The sequence below is a fragment of the Ambystoma mexicanum genome, chromosome 1p (genome assembly GCF_040938575.1).
Source record: "Ambystoma mexicanum isolate Mex_15411 chromosome 1p, UKY_AmexF1_1, whole genome shotgun sequence".
In the NCBI taxonomy this organism is placed as follows: domain Eukaryota; kingdom Metazoa; phylum Chordata; class Amphibia; order Caudata; family Ambystomatidae; genus Ambystoma; species Ambystoma mexicanum.
Genome location: NC_090921.1, coordinates 1297325872 through 1297346084, shown reverse-complemented (window position 1 = coordinate 1297346084; position 20213 = coordinate 1297325872). Strand labels below are relative to the sequence as shown.

General features: G+C 48.3%; 1 protein-coding gene across 1 annotated transcript in view; it reads left to right on the top strand.

Annotated features, from left to right (window-relative positions):
• The first annotated feature begins 2947 nt into the window (after positions 1-2947).
• LIN7B (lin-7 homolog B, crumbs cell polarity complex component) overlaps positions 2948-20213 on the top strand; it is a 117124-nt gene continuing 99858 nt past the window's right edge. The window contains exons 1-4 of the mRNA XM_069605770.1: positions 2948-3103; positions 13352-13470; positions 16365-16436; positions 19832-20041. Coding sequence (XP_069461871.1) covers positions 3067-3103; positions 13352-13470; positions 16365-16436; positions 19832-20041 — 438 coding nt within the window. The 5' untranslated portion in view covers positions 2948-3066. The remainder of the gene's footprint in view (positions 3104-13351; positions 13471-16364; positions 16437-19831; positions 20042-20213) is intronic.

Below are 20213 nucleotides of genomic sequence, written 5' to 3'. Positions count from 1 at the left end.
CCCTCCACCCTACTACCTCCCCCCCCAACACCAGTGTCCAAATATGCATGCTGTCCGTGGGTAGACGCTATTGCAAGCCCCCTCTACGGGTATCAGGGGCACCCTTGCCCGTGGAGCGCAGGTTCCTGCCAGATCTGCGTTGGGGGCTGCCCTGGACGGAACTTGCCACGGATGAGGTCTCTGCCTGCTCGCGTCCATGCATGTCTCTGAGGGTTTGTGAGAGCTCCGAGAGCACACGGCGCACAGCAGCAAGTTCAGCACAGACGTCTTTGGACGTCGCATGCAGTTCCCCCCTCAGGCTCTCGGTGCTTTTCTCCATTTGTGCTCTCAGGCTCTCGGTGCTTCTCTCCATTTCTCCCCTGAGGCTCTCACTACTTTTCTCTATTTGTGCCCTGAGTGTCTCGGTGGATGTTTCCATGGCTGCCCTGGAACCCCCGCATTCATTTGCATGGTCCTTGAGTAGCGTGGACGCTTCCTGCTGTTGCTCGATCAGCAGGTCGAGGGACTGTTGCCTCTGCTGGGCCATGGACATTTGCGGTGGTGTGACAGGGGGGCTGCTCAACACATGTTGCCTTGGCACAGGACTTGTGGGGGTTGGCCAGTCGTCGTCTTCAGGGTGCCCCTGCGTGGTTTCGTCATGGTGTAGGGGATGGGACATGCAGGGGGATTGGGAAAGGTCATGGATGGTACCTACGTCGCCAGCACTGTTTTCCGTGTCGGAGCATGCTGGCATGACAGCTGTGTCACCTATGGTGCTGCTACCACCAGAGGCAGTGCCATCAGATACGTTCTTTGGGGGGACCTGTGGTGCTGGGGTTGTGGACTTGCTGGCTGCTGGGGTGCCTGTTGCAGTCCCCTCCAGTGTGCTGCCACTTGATTCCTGCTGCTGCCGTGTCTTGATCCTTGCACCTGAGGTGGAGGCTCTTGGGACGTTGGTCCTGGCCCTCTTTGCAGGCGTGCTGGTAGGGGTGTCCTGCAGCTCGTCGTTGGTATCGGACCCTGTGGTGGAGTAAAGAGGGGCGAGCGTTAGTTATGGGTCTGTCGGATTTGGAATGGCAACGTATCAAATGCATTGGGGTGGTACATGAGGCTGATTTGGGACTGGGCCTTGGAGGTGGTCTCATTTTCGTGTGGATTGAGGATGCATTCATTTGGCTGCCTGCAGTTAGGGGGTGCATGCTGCACATGTAGGGGTTGTTTATGGCTTCTTGATTGATTTGTTTGTTCATTCTGACTTTTAGAGGGCGCTGTCAGGGCTAAGTATGTATTGCACTATGGGGTCACATGGTACTGCACATGTTCGTGGTTTGTGGATTTCGCATTGTTTCTCTTGGCCAACCTACCTGATTCTCCGGATGTCGGCACTCCTTTCTCCATCCCTCCGACTCCCTCTATGCTCTCCATTCCTATGGTGGAGGCGCAGATTTCCTCCCAGGGGGTCAACTTGATGGGCGACTCTGAACCCCCCCCGGTAGCTGTGGCGATGTTCCTGTTCGCAGAAAGTATGCTGCGTACGCGGATCCGCAGGTCGTCCCACCGCTTGCGACATTGCTGTGGCGTGCGGGGTGTTGTCCCCACCGCACTTACGCGCTGTGCCACCAGGACCCATATGGCCTTCTTGTTGGCAAGGGCCGTCCTGGTCATTTGACTGGAGAAGACGACGGCGGAATTTTCCTGTAGGGTCTCGGTGAGCACGGTCAGTTCCTCTCGGGAGAAGTGTACCTGCCGCTTGCGGTCACACGCTTTCTTGGCTACCTTTCCCATATTTATTTTTTTAACTGGGGTTGCTAACGGGTTGGGATGTGTGTCAGGGTCGGATTTTTTATGGTTGTGTTGGGATTCGGATTTTATAGTTGTGCGGCGTGCTGTTTCCCGTTCCGGCCACATGCTTTTACTTCCGTTTCCGTATATTTACGGTGGCCGTAATTTGCGGTGCACGCTCGTTACGGTGACCGCTCATTACGGTGACCGCTAAGATGGGTGGCGGTATTGCACCTGGTGCAGCGTACGGCGGCGGTAAGGGCCGTTTTGGGGTCATTTCCGCCATCGCAGCCTTTCGGATTCCGCCATGGCGTAATGCTCGTGCCCGATGGGTCGTGATTGGCCGCACTTTGCTCCTTCGTGCTATGGCGGAAACGCTATTTACGCTGTTGCGGTCCGGTCAGTCAATTTCCGCCAGGGTCGTAATGAGGGCCAATGTCATGATTTCTGAAGCGTGAGGTAGTGTGTAGTTACGAGCTTACCTCTAGATGTTATTGGGGTGAATTGTTGCTCCCTCCCGTAATCCGGAGACCAAACCCCAAGGTAGTCTTGTTGTGAGGGGGGCACAGTGCACACCAGCGCACCCCGCGCAACACGGACAACACACTCGCCGCAGTCCGCCTCCGCTTTTGCTGATCGCCAACTCGCCAAACAGCAAAACAGCAGACTAGCCCTTTCGACAACGATATACTGCTGTAGCACGCATCTCATGCAGCGGTAGGAACCACAACACTTCCTAAAGCAGCATGCATGCAGGCACCTCCTGGCCCTTGCTCGTCTAGCAGTATATGCACTTTCCCTTGCACCTGCAAATGAACGCGTGCAGCACCTAGATCGCGCTCTCTCCTGTAGCATGTAGCCCAAGGTGTAGTCCCCCAGCAACATTTAGCAGCCCATCCCTGCAGCAGCGAGCAGATCTTACTCTGCGACATGAATTCTCCCTAACCGCCGCCACCGCCTCCCAGCAGCAACGTGCATTTCTTTCACTCTGCATGCAACCTGCCGTCGCTCCCTTTGGTACCAGCGTGTGTAGCTCGGCCACCCTTCCCCGCCTTCCTGCCAGAGTGTGCCATCTCCCCTCTCTTCCGCAGTCCACCGACCACCGCTCCATCACACCTACTCGCGTTTCCCCCCGCAGCATCCTCCCAACCCCTCCCTCCCGCAGCCAGCCTCTCCCCGCACACACTCCGGGCACTCCTACTCTGCTCCTGGCACACACGCCTCCCTCCACCCACCCACTCTTGCCCAGCACCCCCTCCCCCGTTCTCCTCCTGGACGGGGGCACGTGATCCAGCCGGAGTGAAGATGGCAGCCCTGGCGGAGCCCCTGGGTCTGGAAAGGGGTGAGCTGCGCAGACAGCCCCGGGCACGAGTGGATGTCAGGTTTGGGGTGCGCGGGAGTTAGGGTGAGGATGGATGGATGGATAGATAGATGGATGGATGACGCCAGGCACTGGGCGCAGCGCTGCCTGAGATGCTGCAGGCGGGATGGATGGGCTGATGCGAGTAGGCAGGGGTGCAGCAGGATGACGCGAGTCACGGGATGCCGCTGCCCTTCTCGGACCTCGGCCAGCCAAGGGTGCGAATGACGGAGGCGACATTGCGAGCAAGCATTCCACGGGGCGGCAGCAAGAAAGACCGCCCCAAAATATAGTAGCGGGCGCCTGTACACCGCAGAAAGGAGGAACTGCCCCACATGACGGCGGAGGTGCGTGCGGGGCAAGCTAACGCCCCAGAAGCCGTGGACGTGCTTTTGGGGGGCTGCGAGGCTCTCGGGTAGATGACGCAGGCGCGGCAGCCCCAGGAAATGCTCTATAATACCAGAGAAACCTGTCGCGCCCTCAGAATGTAGCCAGGAGGGGAATCCGACCCGTGGCAGGGAGGGGTTTCTACATACCACAGAGATCAGCTGCTGCTCAGATAATGCTCAGGGCGCTTTGGCCCATGTGTTTGGGAAATGTGATTAAGGGGCCGGGATTTGTCTCAGTGTCAGCTATATGGCATTCATTGTTGCACCTCCCTGTCGGATGGAATTTCATCACATCACACCTGGCACACGCGCTGTCATAAACTGGATATGTTGGGGGGGGGGGGGGGGGGTTCTGTTACATGTTTTCCCTGCCTCCCTCAATACACAGAGTCTCCCTGGGACTCTTACTCCTTTCCTGAGAGCACCCGCCGCTGCCTGGCACTCCCCCTGCACCACTCTCGCACAGGACCCCGCCTAAGCGTCAATGGCAGCTTGGGATCGATAACCGGGTTGGCTATGAAATGATAGGCTATTTATAACGCGCTTAATACCAAGAGGTTTCTAGGCGCGGACCCGGGGATCGAACCTGTGGTGCTCCGTGTCGTCTTGCTTACAAGGCGAGCACGTTGCCCAACTTGCCCCTGAGTTATCCTCCCGAGACAAAGATATGTCAGGGCGGATGAGTGCCTCCATTGCCTTACAGCTGGGAAAAACAGGAGGCGCTGATGGGGTGCCTACATATAATGAAGTCAAAAGAATGCAGCTAGGTGGGGAATAGCTGCATATTATGGACAGGCAGCCAGCATGGGGTGAAATACTAGATGTCAGCTAAAAAGCTAGGAAGTTCTCCTTGACAACAGGGAGCTCATTTTGGGGAAACCTGAGTAAAAAAGCAGCCAGGCGTTAAGAAAGTTGCTGGGACGGCAGAGGTCACCAGCAACAGCAGCCTGCTAAGTGCACACTGCACGTTTATTTTTAGGCCTGTCTTACTTTGGCAAACAAATGCAAAGAGAGGCCGGAGTTCCTTTCAGAGAGGCAATCACACACGTGAATCCAGGAGGAAATGATTATGCAGAGCGCTATCTGATCTCCTGCAATGACTGCAGCAAAGGAATGTGCTGGTGGCATTTCTTCGCCTAGGGGATTGGTTAAGGGGCGAATGGGAGCAAACAAGGGAACTATCCATGCCTATGCCATCGCAGACCTCTCCACTGCCCTTCAATGCCGCCAACATTTCTTTGGCATCCAAGGACAAGCACCTGCCTTCCTGCGGGGTAGGTCAGACCAGGTTAAAAGGGCATTGCCATGAATCATTTTATTTTAAAACATTTAAGTAATCACCAGTGGCACCTCCAAGAACACCAACAGACTTAAAACTATTTTAAATAGCCCCAAAAATGAGCTCTCTGGTTGGCTCAAGAGGGCAGCCACCTTTCGCACTGCCTCCGATGATGCCACAGCTCCTAGACTTTACTGCAAGAAACATTTTTCAACTCTGAAGGTGAATGATACAAATTTCAAACTCCACTAATGTGGAACATGTATACATACAATGGTATCTTTCAATTATATTTTGACCCACTTTCAACATTTACTTATTTATTTATTGTTCACTTGTTAAGTGCTTCTACGGGAAGCAAATACTATTGCAAAACGCCCACAGGGCAACAGGGAGGGGACAGGGGGTGATAGACAATGTAATTACAAAAATGTTAAATAATTAAATACAACAAAATAAAACGAGACAACAGTGAGGGGAAGATGAACCTACTATGCCTTATGAGTGTTCAGAACGTGCAAGGGGAGAAGGGTATTGGATAGGTGCTGTGGTGCTCATGGAGAGCAGCAGGTGAAGTGCTATGAAGAGAGGTAAATGCAACCTGCAGTGGTGGAGGGTGAGCCAAAGCAAGTGCAGAGGACGGACAGCAGCTGGGATGATAATATCTGGGAGGTCAGGGCCTGAGGATGCATACGGCCTTGCACACCAGTCAAGCGATTGTGCGGTTAGCAGTGGAGAGAGGGAATGAAGGAAGAATTAAAGAGGAAGGCCCTGAGGCTTTTCCAGAACCTAATGAGGTCCTGCTCAAGACGAAAAGGGAGGGGGAGGCTGGTCCAAAGAAGGGAGCCTGCTGAGGAAAGCGATCGACCACCTGCCCTCTGTTTAGCAAACCGCTTTACACACAAGGAGCTGGTGCCAGAGGAACGCAAGTGTCTAGATGGGGAATATTTAATCAGAAAGAGTTGCAGATAGAGTGGTCTCTGGCCCCAGACAGCCTTGTGGATGATGCAGAGGGATTTTAATTGAATCTGTGCCGTGACCAGGAGCCAGTGAAGTCTTTGTAGGGCAGGAGAGATGTGGTCCCTATGCTTGAGGCCAAGGATAAGTCTTTCTGCCCTATTCTGGATTAGCTGGAGGGGTCGCAGAGTGAACAAAGGTAGATCAAGGAGGAGGAAATTGCAATAGTCAAGTCTAAAGAGAACCAGACCCCGGGTAACATTGAGTCTCTGGGGGAAGGTGAGGAAAGTTAGAATTCCTTTCAGAATGAAAAGCTGAAAGTGGGACTTCTTGGCAATGTCCTGAGTAAGAGGGAGGAAGTAGAGAGAGGAGTCGAAGATGACTCAGAGGTTTCTGGCTTCTGAGGAGGGAGCAGGGGGAGTGCCCATGGAAGAAGGCCAGAGTGAAGGGAAGAAGTTGGTTGCAGGGGTCCCAATAGGGAGGACCTCTGTTTTACTGGCATTGAGGCAAAGAACATTAGAGGTACACCAGACCTGGATGGCTGAGAGGCAGTCAGGGATGAAGGAGGGTGCAAGGGCGTCTGTAGAAAGTTTGAAGAAGAGTTGCATGTCGTCAGCCTAGCACTGCAAGTTGGGGGAGAAGGGAGAAATGAGGCGTGCCAGCAGAGTAAGGTAGATGCTAAAGACCCAAAGCGAAAGAATCAAGCCCTGGGGGACGCCACATGTGGAGGAGGAAGTAGGGGAGGAGAAGGTGCCTAAAATGACTTTGAAGAATGGTCCGTTAGGTAGAAGATAAGCCAGTCCAGTGCCCGCTCCAAGATACCAATTGCGTCATTGAGCCTTTTTATGATGATGGAGTGGTTCACTGTGTCAAATGTAGAAGAGAGAGAAAGGAGGATGAGGACAGCAGGGGAGTTGGAATCGAGGGATGCGAGCTGTTCTTCACAGGTGTTCAGAAGAGCAGTTTCTGTGCCTCTGGCTGCTCGGAATGCAGACTGATGGTCCGGAAGACAGCCAAAAAGTTCAGTGTGTGAGTTAAGTTGGGGGAGGACCAACATCTCAAGCAGTTTCCCCAGGAAAGGGGTGATGGAGATGGGGCGATAGTTGGCCGGGCAGGTAGGGTCTGCTCACAGGTTTTTAAGGAGGGGGCGCACAAGGGAGTGCTTGAGGGAGGATGGAAAAGAACCAGTAGCAAAGGAGTGGTTACAAAGATCAGTTAGAGGAGGGGCGAGGGAGGATATTTTGTCCTTGATGGTTCTGGATGAGCAAGGGGCAACCTGTTTGGAAGAGACCTTCATGGAGTTGACAACTCTGATGACTTCTTCTGGAGAGACAGGGGCGAAGGAGGAAAGAGGAGGCTTAGTGGTCAGGGGAGGCAAGGTGGGGGAGGGATGGGTTGGAAGAGTGTGTGACAGGACTATACAATATGTCCTGGGTTTTGGAGATGAAGTGAGTGACAAGTGCATGCAAAGGGCCTGGGAAGGAGTAGGGGCAGAGAATACTGCGGATGGGTTGGCAAGTTCCCTGCAGAATTTGAAAAGTTTAGCTATGTTGTTGGATGTGCCAGATACTCGTACCTGAATGTTGGCCCTTTTTTGTCACACATAGTCTGTAATGCTTTTGGAGCAGGCGGCAGGCCAGTTTGTCAGAGGGTGAACCTAAAGTTTGCCACTTCCGTTCTGCAGCCCTGCAATTACGTTTCAGGTCTGCAAGTTCAGAGTCATACCAGGTGTTATGCTTGGAGGCAGGTTTCTGGCGGATCCTCATGACTGGGGCAAGAATGTCAAGGCTATTGGTAATAGAAATATAGAGGTTGCTGAGAGCAGAGTCAGAAGTAGAGTTTGAGTTGGGTGAGCAAGGGGGAATGAAGGTGGAAGAGAAGGGAGCAGCTGACACTCGTTTCATTGGACGGATGTTCGTGAACGAGGTTGGCAGGGCTTTTGGAGGAGTTGTCACAGGGCCATAGGGACCCAGGTGGGAGGAGAGAAGGGAGTGGTCAGACCAAGAGAGAGGGGTGACCAGAGGAGATGAGAGAGGGAGGTCGGAATGGATGATGGCATCCAGCGTGTGTCCGGCAGAGTGGGTTGGACCAGAAGGTAGAATGGAGAGGAATAGGAAGGCGCAGAAGTCAATGAAGAGGGTGGATGGTGTGCACAGGGGGTCTAAATGGATGTTAAGGTTACCCAGGGTGGTAGAGAGTAAGGAGGAACAGAAATCAGCCCACTCATAGAGAAACAAAGAGGAGGCGCCTGCAGGCCTCTAAATGGTAGCAATGGTCAGGGTGGAGGAGGGAGAGATGACCAATTTGCATACTAGGCTCTCAAAGGACGAGTAGAGGTGAGTGGGTAGGATGGACGAAGGAATCCACTCAGGGAAGATTAAGGCAACCCCAATGCCAGCCCGGTGAGATCAAGGCTTGGAGGTGATCTTAAAGCCGTCGGGTAAGAGCGAGTAAAAGGAAGTGACTGAGCTGGCATTGAACCAAGTCTCAGTGAGTGCGAGTATGTCAAGGTCAGTGTCTTCAAGGAGAAGGCAGATGTCAGCACAGTGTTTGTTGGCTGAGCCTGCGCTGAGGATCGCCAGTTGGAAACAATTGCTGCCTTTGAAAATTTTTTGAAGTGGTGTATGGTGCTTCAGTCAGAGGTGATGGAGCAGGGGGGATGTAGGGGGAGAAGCAGGAGAAGGAAGGAAGTTGATGAGAGACGGCAGGATCTGGTCAAAGAGAAGGAGGTTGGCCTGAGGGCCTTGAACCAGGATTGTGCCAGTGAAGTAGACATTAATGCAGCAGCGAGATGAGAAGAAGCCCTCCAAGGGAAATTCCCACTTGGTACCGCCATTAATGGTAGCGGAGGAGTAAGGGGGGAGAGTAGAGATGAGAAGTCCATAGGTCTGGGGATGGGACAGAGAAAAGGATGTCTGTGAAGATTTCTCTGGTGTCTGCAATTGGGAGGCCAGGGTTTGCAGCAAGGATGTCTTTATTATGCTTTCTCTGTCCATATTATGGAAGAGAGGGTGGATAGGTGATAGTGTAGCAGTTGGGGTAGATTGGAGAGTGCCATCTCAGAGCAAGAGGAAGGAAGCAAGAGGCAGAGGTGCAATTTGCAAAAACAATGCAGGATATGGGCACTCCTAAATTCGATTTGCAAAAGCCAAGCAGGATTTGAGCACACCTAAATTCGATTTTTAAACTAACAAACACAAAACAATGCATTATATCCTGCACCGTGCCATGGGATTCTTGTGTGCGCTGGCCGATATTCTTCATCTCAACCAGGATGGCCTGTAGTTGTGCCAGGATGTTCATAGTCTCCCTTCGTCTCTGGGAGCACCGTGGAAGAGGCAGCATAGTAGCAGGAGTCTCCACTCTCTCTGTATCAGATTCAGACAAAGGTTAGGACATAGCCCTATTCATCTAGTTTGCGTGCCGTGCTTATGTGTAGTCAGCAGGGGGTCTCCCAAGGACGAGAGTCGGTTGCCTAGGGCCACCTCCTGATAGTCTTGCAGGCTCTAACAGATGGCGCCCAGGGGTCCCATCATGGCCTGCAATGGCGGGCAGAATATAGCTGGAGAGTCTGAAGTGCGGGCACAGGAGAGGGCTTATGCAGAGTTTTCAGGATGAACAATGAGTCTGGGGACACCCCTTGAGGGCCCACATCCACAAGTAGGGTCTATGTAGGTATGAGGCTGGGCCAGGTAATCACTCCTCCACTAGAAAGTGTATCTTATGTTGCGGTGCAGATCATGCTGCGCACAGTGGTGGGCGGTACAGGATGATACAGCATGAGATGGACAGTGCCGTGACTGCTGCAGGCAGTGCGTGGTACCCTCTTTCCTTATATCTTTATTTGCTTCTTTCCTTTGTCATAATTTGTAATTCTTTACTTCATCCCATGTATCTTTCTTGCCTTCTTACCGTCATTCCCTATTTCTTCTTTCCTTAATTTCATTGTGCTTTCACTCCTTTCTGTCCTTGTTAGGTAAGAATTAGTGAAGTCCAACTGGTGTGGGACTACACAAGACTTAGCCTGTACTACACATGTTGGTAGTGTGACTGAGCAGCCAGGCTTATTTTAAGAGGGGTATTGTGAACTGTAGAGTTGTACAATTGAAAGCAGTATGTACTGAGTGCATACTGTTCTCTGTAAAGCGCTTTGGTTAAAGGCGCTATATAAAACTCAATAAATACAAATACAAATACAATACAAGTAGCCAACTAACACTTACACACTTAAAGTTATATATACATATTTATTTATAATATATGCAAGGTTTAAATAAGCAATCTTTAAAAAGCATTATCTGCTAGTAACATTCAATCAAAGTTTGGATTCATTTTTTAAAAGACAATACAAGTTGGTAAATACTTTTCTTATGCTAACGCATGTTCCAGCACACAGAGCGACTTCAGTACAGGTCAGTATGGCACTTATTTTGGTTACCAATTCAGTTATTGCGTTGTAAAGGAAGGAAAGGTTATAATAAGATTTAAAACATACTTTCAACAGTGTGTAAAACCATTACCATCTACCAAAGGGAGGCAGGTAAACCTTTATCCCAGCAATAATAGTGTCAACAATTCTGACTTATGAGGGAACACGTACTGCCTAAGCCAATAGGTTCAGAGGAGTGCCTTTAGGGAGCCGGGACAGCCAAAGTCAATGGACAAAGTCAATAGTTCTGATGCACTTCTTCTTAAAGTCTTGACAAAGTTAAGAAGTTCAGAAGAAATCACTGTAACTGAAGTGAGCTACTTTACAATTCGTTTGGCCAGTGCAGGTGAGTTGAGATCAACTCCAAAAAGCACATAGCAAGATAGGAAGCACAATTTATTGCTAAAAAGTGAACACCCCAAGCCTGGCAGTACCTGTGATTCGAAAAAAAATGTCCAGCTGGTTTCCTCCTTGCCACAGCTTGGTCGTTGTGACGAAAGGGAGGACATCTGGCGGGATCATGAACCACTACTCGAGAGAGGGACTCCTCACCAATGGATTTCCTTTGTTTCAGCGGCACTTCAGTGTTTTGGCGCCTTTACCTCTGCATCAATAAAGAACGAAAAACTCTGGTCCAAAGAAGCTTGCTACCTCGGTCCTGGACTCTGGTGAGGGACTCTGGATCAAGAATTCCTGCTTTGATAGGGTGCTCTGGATACCCACAAAGATTTGGACGGATTCAGACTTTGCAAGATGATGCACTCGTCAATGGTCACTGGACTCCTGGCATTGGCTTTCTGAAGCTCTGGTGAGGCACAGCAAGTCGGGTTGTGCCAAATGGAAGCTTGTCTTGAGGCTAGTTGGTCCCACCAGCCCAAGGGAGGAAGTTGTCCCATACAGGTCTTCCCAGTCGATATAAAAACAGGATCAGCACAGCTGCAGGGCTTCACTGGCCACTTTGCGGTCCAGGACGGTGCTTCTGGTGTCTCGTCACGTCTTCTTTTTCAGATGTTCCTCTCCAGTGGTTGACTCTGCCTCTAGTCCCAAAAACCTTGCTTTTTATGCAATTTCCCATTCGTTCACAGCCTAGGTTGTCAATCACACAGCAGGGTGGCTGCCCTTTTAGACTTGCCCCAGCTGAAGATTGTTGACATCATGGTATAATGGACTGGCCCTTGGCTAGGACACTGTCTAGCTTTCCCTTTGAAAGACACTTTCGCAAGTAATCTCAAGAGTGAACACTAAACTCCAGGAGTTAGGTTTAGGCAGCTTTATGGGGCCACAACCAATAATTAGACAGGAGCCGCTAGGCCCGGTCCGCCACTTCCTGTGCATTCCAAATATGTGTGTGCTGGTCTCTGACCTCTCCTCTCAGGCATAACCATTCCTCCAACCAACTATCACTCTGGCAGGCCCATTAGCACCAGCCAATATTGGCCCCTGGTTGAACTCTTGTTTTGTTCTTAAGCCTAGTAGACAACATATCCTGGCTTAAACCACGTCCAGTATCAAGGGGCCACTCGTTGCAGTTATAAAAATCAGTTCTTACTCCCAGAACAGATTAGAACGTTTGCAGGCTTCTAGACCTGTCAGTCTACACCAGTTGCTGCAAATATGTAGTCTACACCCAGTGCAAAAACCAAGGAGTAGCTGAGAAAGCGCATGTTGAGAGAGACTATGGATAGCTCAGACAGTGCATTTCGCTGTGCACTTATCGAGCACAGACAGTCGCTTTGGATAGGCTCTGTTACCTTCCATCTATTGCTATATCCTTTCTGTTGTCCTAGTATATTCACGCTCAGACTGGCCTATAGGGCAAAAGGCCCATGGCCGAACCAAAAAGTCATTTATTTGGACAATTCAGGCCAGTTTGATTAGTTAATTCACTCAGCGGCTAGAAGTTTTGACCTGTGTTGCTGAATAAATTATTCTTTAAAATGCACACTTTGCACCACACTTTATCAAAAAAAACTCCCCCTTGGTTACTGTTCAAACAGTATCACAAAAGGAATGAATTGCCATTTGCAACTGTGGCCTACTTTTTCATTGGTGACTGAGACAATTGTATGGCCCATTCCGACCCGGAGTATATTCAATATATTCTTTGATTGGCAGTCAGAAGTCGTGCCTGCCACTCTGCTGACTGTCCCTTCCTTAGAGCTGCCAATGATCACGAGAGATTCTCCCGAGTAAGAAACCACCACAAGTGGTCTTTAGCACATTCTCAGAAAACATTTCATTGTAGCAGGCAGGGGTTAAACTGATGACCTTGGTGATGACACCACCAAACTTCCTTATTGTTTGAAGCCTGGAGCCTATCAAAATCCAAAGTAGAAGCAATGGGTAAAGTAGCCCCTGACCAGACCAACCTCACCTAACAACGCTTCCAGGCACCAAAAGGTCCCAATAGCAGAGAAGACAGGGGGGAGTCGCTGGCAAAATCATCAACAGTCGCAGTGATCCAAAATCCCACCGAATGGCAACCTTCATTATAGACACAGTGCATGTTACTGTCGTAGCTCCTCACGTGACAGAGAACCATCAGTAAATCCCAGGGTACCAGGCACCACCATCGATTCCAGGGTTATCCGTCATACAGAAATACCACAAGCTTGTGAAAGGTGTTACCCCTATGCACCCTCGATTACACACATTTGTCCTGCGATATCTGTATCCCGTACCCATCCCACTAAGGAGTGGGTGATAGAGTGAATTTGTATTTGTATTTTATTTATTTGTATAGCACAGCCAAAACCCTGGGGCATCTGGGCGCTGAAAACATACACGTTATACAGTCATGAATGTACAATTAATAACAATACAGGTAATGAAGTTAGCAGCAAATAGAAACAGTAAAAGTAGATGCAGGCAATGGAAGATAACAATTTAGGACATATATACAGTAATAACATTAGGGTGGCACCCTCAATATTAAAGAACATGTTTTAAGCGGTGGGTAGGTTATGGTTCTGATCCAGGAGCCAAGCACTTAAGTAACGTCATCCCTGCCATTCAGTACCGTAGAACAGAAACAGCACGGAGAGGAAACAGCACGGAGAGGAAACAGCACTGAGAGGAAACAGGGCGGAGAGGAAACAGGACTGAGAGGAAACAGGACTGAGAGGAAACTCATGGCTATAACTTTGAATATTCATGCTCTCCTTTTTTGTTCCTAGATGTGGCCCGGGCCATCGATCTCCTGGAGAGACTGCAGCGAAGTGGAGAGGTGCCGCCCCAGAAACTGCAAGCCCTTCAGCGTGTCCTTCAGAGCAAGTTCTGCTCAGCCATAAGAGAGGCCAGTTGATCAGCAAAATTGCAGTACCAAATGATTATAGCGTACACCCACATTAGGTTTTCTTTCCATAGGTTAAATTTAAGTTGCAGCAGTTTAGATCTGGGGTTGCTGTGTTGTGTGGTCTAGGTGCTGAATTATGTTAAGGTAACCCTACGCTTAATTGTGAATACTCTGGGTAAGCAGGGGCGGGTGGCTGGTTAGCTTGTGGTGGCTCTTGGTTAGGTTTCAATGTTCCCTGGTTTAGAGTGAGGTACAGTCCAAGTAGGTTGGGATGATTAAACTAGGTTTTCATAATGCTAAATGAATATAAGTGGTCAGGGTATAGGTTGGTGCTTCTGGGCTAGGGGTTGTCAATTTAGGCTGGTTGACAGTGTGTTGGGATGCGTGGTGCTGGGCGAGGTGGTGCAGCACCACTTTGTAATGTTTTTTGCTTGGCTTAGTTTGGATGTCTGAGGTAGGTGCCAGAGCTGGAGCAGGGCAAATCTCTGGTACATTGGGATGGGCAGCCAGGGTAAGTGATAAGGTTAGGTTTGCGCTGCCAGTTTAATTTGGAATAGCCATCTTATGTTGTGTTGTGGTGGTCAACTCAGTTTCGGATTACTAGTTTAGGTTTGGTTCTCCTAGTAGGGTGGATGTGTGGTTTTGGAATGGTGGTGTTCTGTTTGACTGCAATGGCTGGTTTAGGTTGGATGATGCTGGATTAGGTTGCTGCGACCTGGTTATTTTGGGGCTAATGGTGATATTATTTGGGAGGCCCGTTGGATTAAAGTTTCTGAATCAGGTTGCAGTAGCACCTAGTTAGGGCGGATGGGCACTGGGTTTGGCTGAAGGGGGACCATTTTAAATTGGATTGGTGGGTAGTTATATTGGGATGGCCAGATTAGATTGCAGTGTTCTGGTCACATTGCAGTGGCATCTGGTCAGGTGTGGGTGTTGCCCGGCAGGTATGGTGTAGTTTAGCTTGGCGTGGGACTAACATAACGTATGAGCATTTCTGGTTGAGTTCTTCCCTATTAGGGAAAGTCAAGTTAGGTTGGCTAGTTCGAATGTATGTTGGGTTTTGCAAGGTTACGCTTGATATTTAGAAGTTTTCTTGGGCCAACTGGTTTACAATGTTTTTCTCTTGAATAGTATAGGGAATCCTGCTGCTACGAGACTGACTAATTTGTTTTTTGTGGTCCTGCTAGTTTAGGGTTGTCAAGTTAGTTAGAGCAACAGAGCTAGAAAGGGGCCGCCATGATACTTTAGCGTGGCAGGGCAAGCTTGAAGAGAGTGGCTTAGGGTAGGGAGACGGAGATAGGAAAATGTGGTCAAAAGTGATGTTGGGCGTGGCACTGCATTAGGTTAGCAATGGCATGGGGCTTGGGTGGGGCTGCTTCAATTTAGGTTGATTTACATTATGTGATTAGTTTGAAGAGTGATGTTAAATTGGGAACGCAATGGGGTAGGTTAGGAGGGGATGAATTAATCTTGGCCATTAGGTTACATTAGTACTCAAAGGAAAGGGGGCAGTTTATTTGGGGTTGGCCAGGTTGTTGTTACTTTTTTAGAGTGGTGTGGTAAGCTACGTTTGAGTTTACACTGGGTTGTACCATTAGATTGTGATGTGAGTAGATTAAGTTTAGGTCATGCTATGAGAGTGGTAATGGGCTAGGTTTATCGCTGCTGTGCTTTCTTGATGGGCTCCCTGTTAGTTTGGTTGATAGCTAATTAGTTTTAATTGTGCTTGTTTGGTTGGCTGTCGTAAGGTTAGGTTGGATGGTGTAGGGTTGAAACGGGGCCTCCTGGTTATGCTCAGTGTTGCTGAGAAAACCTGGGGCTTCTGTGTTGGGTTAGGATGGTTGTTTTAGGTGGAAGCATCCTGGTTATATTGGTTGCAAATGGGATTGGCAGGGGGTAGTGCCAAGTTAGGATACAGGCTGTCTTAATTGTTAAGGGTTGCCCGAATAGCAGTTTAATTCAGGGCACGAGGCTATTTTGGGACAGCAAAGCAAGATTGGAGTGACCAGATCAGGTTGATGTGACCCCCAATTAAATTTGGGATAGGAGTATCTTTAGTTTCTCCAATTAGTGTGTGAGTGGCACTGGGTTGAGTAGGTCAGGGTTATATTGAGTTGCTGAGTTAAGTTTAAGTGGCCAGGTAAGGTTGGATGATAGTTTATTTGGGGTGGCACTCGCTTAGGATATTAAATGGATAGTTAGATTAGGCTGAGGAGGTTACATTAGATGAATGGTCCAGGTAGGTTGGTGTTACAGGGTACCAATGGCGCCATGGGAATTTGTGTGGTGCTTAGTTAGGTCATTAGGATTAGGTTGCAATTGGTCACAGTAGGTTGGGGATGTGTTGGCTTCAGATAACTATATTACATTGAGTATTTGATTTTCGATTTTTTATTATGAGCTTTTAACCCTGACAAAGTGGTACACGTGCTATAAATGTTGCCACCTTGGATCGAATGTAGCTCAATCATGAGGGTGATCTCAAATAAGGATGGCAAAGGCGAGCGTTCAGCTTTTTTTGACATTTTATAGGATCCTTTAATCCTAGCAACACCATGAAAACCTTGCGATCCAGAAACAGAGCACCATGCAAGACAGCGCTGCTGTGGTGACATGCCGCCTCATTGGGGGTAGTCGGGGTATGCTGCGTTGACAGCATGAGGTTGGCATGCAAGTTGGGTGGGTAGGTTGCTCGAAAATTCAAGGTTTTGGAGACACTGGTTTAGCGTGGGATGAACTGTGTGAGGTTGGAGGTACTCTGGACGGCTGTTCCCGGGCTCAGCGTGGATTAGCGAGTTATTGATGACCCCTCTTGTAGTCACCCTGTTAATGTTGATGCTGCGTGTGTGTGGTGACTTGCTCTTCTTTGATGCTGGATGCTTTTGGATTTCCAGGTTTACGAGCAGCTTTATGATACCCTTGATGTATCCGGGAGTGCTGAGATACGTGCACACGCCACAGCCAAGGTACATCACCGAGACTGCTTCCCGTGTGCAGCGGTTAAGAGTGCTGCATGCTCTGATATACATTTCAATCAAGTTCTCTTTAGAGTGCTGTGTCTGCCTTGAATGTTCAAGATTCCGGCTGCGGTTGGGCATGAACGATAAGTAGTAAGCATGCTTCCCTCCTATACAACCCCTCCCCCCTCCCACCACCGGTAATGTCTCATCCTGGAATCCATAAACCAGCACTACGACGCTCTCACTTCCTCATTGGCGTGTTGATTGATTGGCTGATAGTTTATTTGTATAGCACCTATACACAATGGGCCTCATTAGGACCCAGGCGGTAAGGGGTTTACGGCGGCGTAAACAGCGCCGACCCTTACCGCCTGATTCCGAGGTCCCTTAGCGCCATGGCGGATTTAACACCTGCTTTTAGCAGGTGTTAAAATCCATGGCGTTAAGGGACCATGTTCTTAATTACGCCACCGTAATTTACGGTGGCGTTATTAACGCCTTCCCCACTCCCATTATGCCCTATGGGGCAAAAATGGGAATGGGGAAGGGTAAATGGGGATTGGGGACTTACCGCCCCGCCAACCTCGGAATGGGGCGGTAAGTCCGCCAACCACCATGGCGTAAACATAGTTTACGCCATGGTGGTAAAGGTACGACCCAGGCGGTAACTTACCGCCTGGGTCGTAATGAGGCCCAATGTGTTTCAAAGCACTTCAAGGCAAGGGAGGGAGCAAGGGAAAATACAATGACATTCTTACAAGGTCTTGAGACATTAAGAATGTGAAATAACTATCGTACTCGGCCGGCCTGGCGAGATTTCAGATAGTGCAAGAGCTAAGACACAGATAAGGAGGAGAAGAAGGGGTAGGAGATGAGAACAGACAAGCGACTATCGTACTAGGCCTACATTTTTTAAACAATCTACTTGTCATGGGGTCAACATTTTAGCCAAATCTCCCTGTCTTGTAAAAAAACACTGTGTTGCCTAAATAAATTCAATATGGCACAGACAGAAAACATACTATTTTGTATTTATTTTATTAAAAACTGTCAGTTTCCAGACACCTTTTTAAATATTGATTGCATTTCACACTGAGCGTCATTAAAACGTAGTTTATTCCAGCCATGTGTGGCGCAACACCTATGTTTAATTTTGAAACTAAGGAAGGCACACAAGATCACGACATGGGGATAATATTTATTCATTGGTAGAGAGGGTAGCCGCAACATACACTGTTTAGGAAAAGGACCTTACGCAAAGATATCGCTTGTTAAAAAAAACGGCAACAACTGCTGCCTTCACATAACCAAGTCCCCTTTTCATGTCTATACCACATTGACACCCATGGCGCTGGGGAAACAAAGAAAGGCCCAGAAGATTGATTCTGTGATAGTCATAGGGACACTCTGCTTGAACCTTGGCTCTGTCAGAACTGTTTCCCTGAAAAATCAGTGCATAGAGGCATGGGGCCGGAATACATGCACCTACACATCATGAGCTTTCACAAGCCAGTACCACAGCACTGATTGCACAAAAAGAGCGGGCTCCGTTTGGTAAGATGTCAACATTAATTACATTCTCACAGAGCATAATTAACTTGAAGCTTCCGCCATTTATTAGGAGGGTCATGTGGACCTCTAAAAACTGCTGCGGGGCAGCACAAAATGTGGCAGATAATGCCATGGACTGTTGTCTGGCACTGTCATTTAATCAATCTTAACTTTTGAGCTTTCTGTGCAAGTTAGGTTTTAGTAGATGGGTCTTTGCATCTAGTCTCAGTCACTGTTTATTAAAAGGTTGTCCCCCTCAAGCATTCTCTAAAGATGACTTAATTGAGCCACTTGGGTCTACATGTGTTGGAGTCAATTGCCATCACAGCGCAGCTGATGGAATTTCTGAATCACATTGGGCCTTGATATAATGAACAAATTGATGCAGCTGCACTTCTGCAGGGTGACCTGCTTGATCTGAGAAGGATTCATTCCCCAGAACCGAACACTTATACCGAGAGTATATTTATTTGGTTTGGGGTAGAGCATTTTACCTCAATTCCTGCAGAAACAAACGGACAGGTAGCACAAAGTCTCCAGCCTTATAATTTGATGTATCTTTCTGTGAGGGTTTCAACTTGTAATAGCCGAGTTCTCAGTGTGTATTTGTCTCTCCCATACATGTTTCTCTTACTAGAAAATGTGCTGTATTTTTTATATGTTATTATGAAGGAGACCCATTATGAAAAATCTGAACTATTTAATTCAATAATTTAATTATTGTTCTTACCCGATAGCTTGTTCAGTTGTTTTACTCCATTTTGCTACCCGACCTTGTTTTATTTGTAGGTTGGTGTCACACTTTTATACCTGCGGGTCATTAGTGACTCGCCAAATGTAAATTAAAAGAACCAGAACTGCAGACTTGCTATATATATATGTATATATTCTATAGCTTTGTTACATCTACACTTGTATGTGGCCAGCGTGTTGCAGACCCACTAAATGTTACGGCTTTCTGATCTTGAACTATTATTTTATGGTGTCAAAACAACCTCCGCCGTTAAAAACCTTTGTGAATGAATGTAACAATATCTTATTAGATTTTAATTTGGATAGAAATATTGTATTAAATAATCCAGATAGTATAAATAGAAAATCGACAGAATGGTTCAAGGACCAGGATCTTATTTGGAAATATAAACTTTTTACAGAGTATGGCAATTACATAGATCGGATCGTCCGATTCTTTGCCCAAGTATCTGGGTAGATGTCCTGGTCCATCCTTCCATTGGATACATGTGAGATTCCACTTTCCGCTCCTAGGGACACTCCAGGAACATCTATTGATCCATTGCCCTACTACTCATAACTTATGCCGCCTTACGTTATCTAGGACATTTCCAAATGCAACTGAGGAATCGTAAAGAGAGTCCTTTTGGAATAGGTTGATGAATGGTTTTCAGAACGTGTTAATTGTTGCCTTAGTTCACGGTTTGATAGATTATTATTATTATTATTATTATTAAGGTATTTATTGAGCGCGGACCTGGCTTTGGGAAGCAACAGAGCGCCTTACAATCATAGGGTGCAAGTCAGATGTTGATGGGGAGGAGGTTCCAGAGTCTTGGGGCACAGACAGAGAAGGCCTGTCTTCTGTTGTTTGCTTTCTGCACCAGCGGAGTTGAAGTCTGCAGTAGATATAAGGAAACTATGTATTGTTCTTAATAATTGTTAGATTATTTATATTGTATTTGTGAAGGGAAATTGTATATATATGATGCAATGTGATGAATTGTGTAAGTGCTAATTTTCTGATTTATTTTCTATTCTTTTTCTTTTGCTTTGTATTCACGAATTTCTTGTGTTCAAGTTTATTTTGAAGCCATCATCTCACTCTACTTCCGCAGGCCACAGTCGCTGCTTTTGCAGCCAGTGAAGGTCACGCCCACCCACGGGTGGTGGAGCTGCCAAAGACCGATGAAGGGCTGGGGTTTAATATTATGGGGGGCAAAGAGCAAAACTCCCCCATATACATCTCCCGCATCATCCCCGGAGGGGTAGCTGACCGGCACGGAGGCCTGAAGAGAGGAGACCAGTTGCTGTCTGTGAATGGCATGGTGAGTACCATTGATTTGCGCACACAGCCACCCGCTCATCAAATTCTCACCCGTTGGTGTGGACAAGTCAAGGATTATTTTCAGTGCATTAGGCAAAGTCGACGTGTCCCTGCAGATATCATAGCTTACTGAGGGATTGTGTTCACTAGCTTTCTAGGATCCAGTGTGTGTA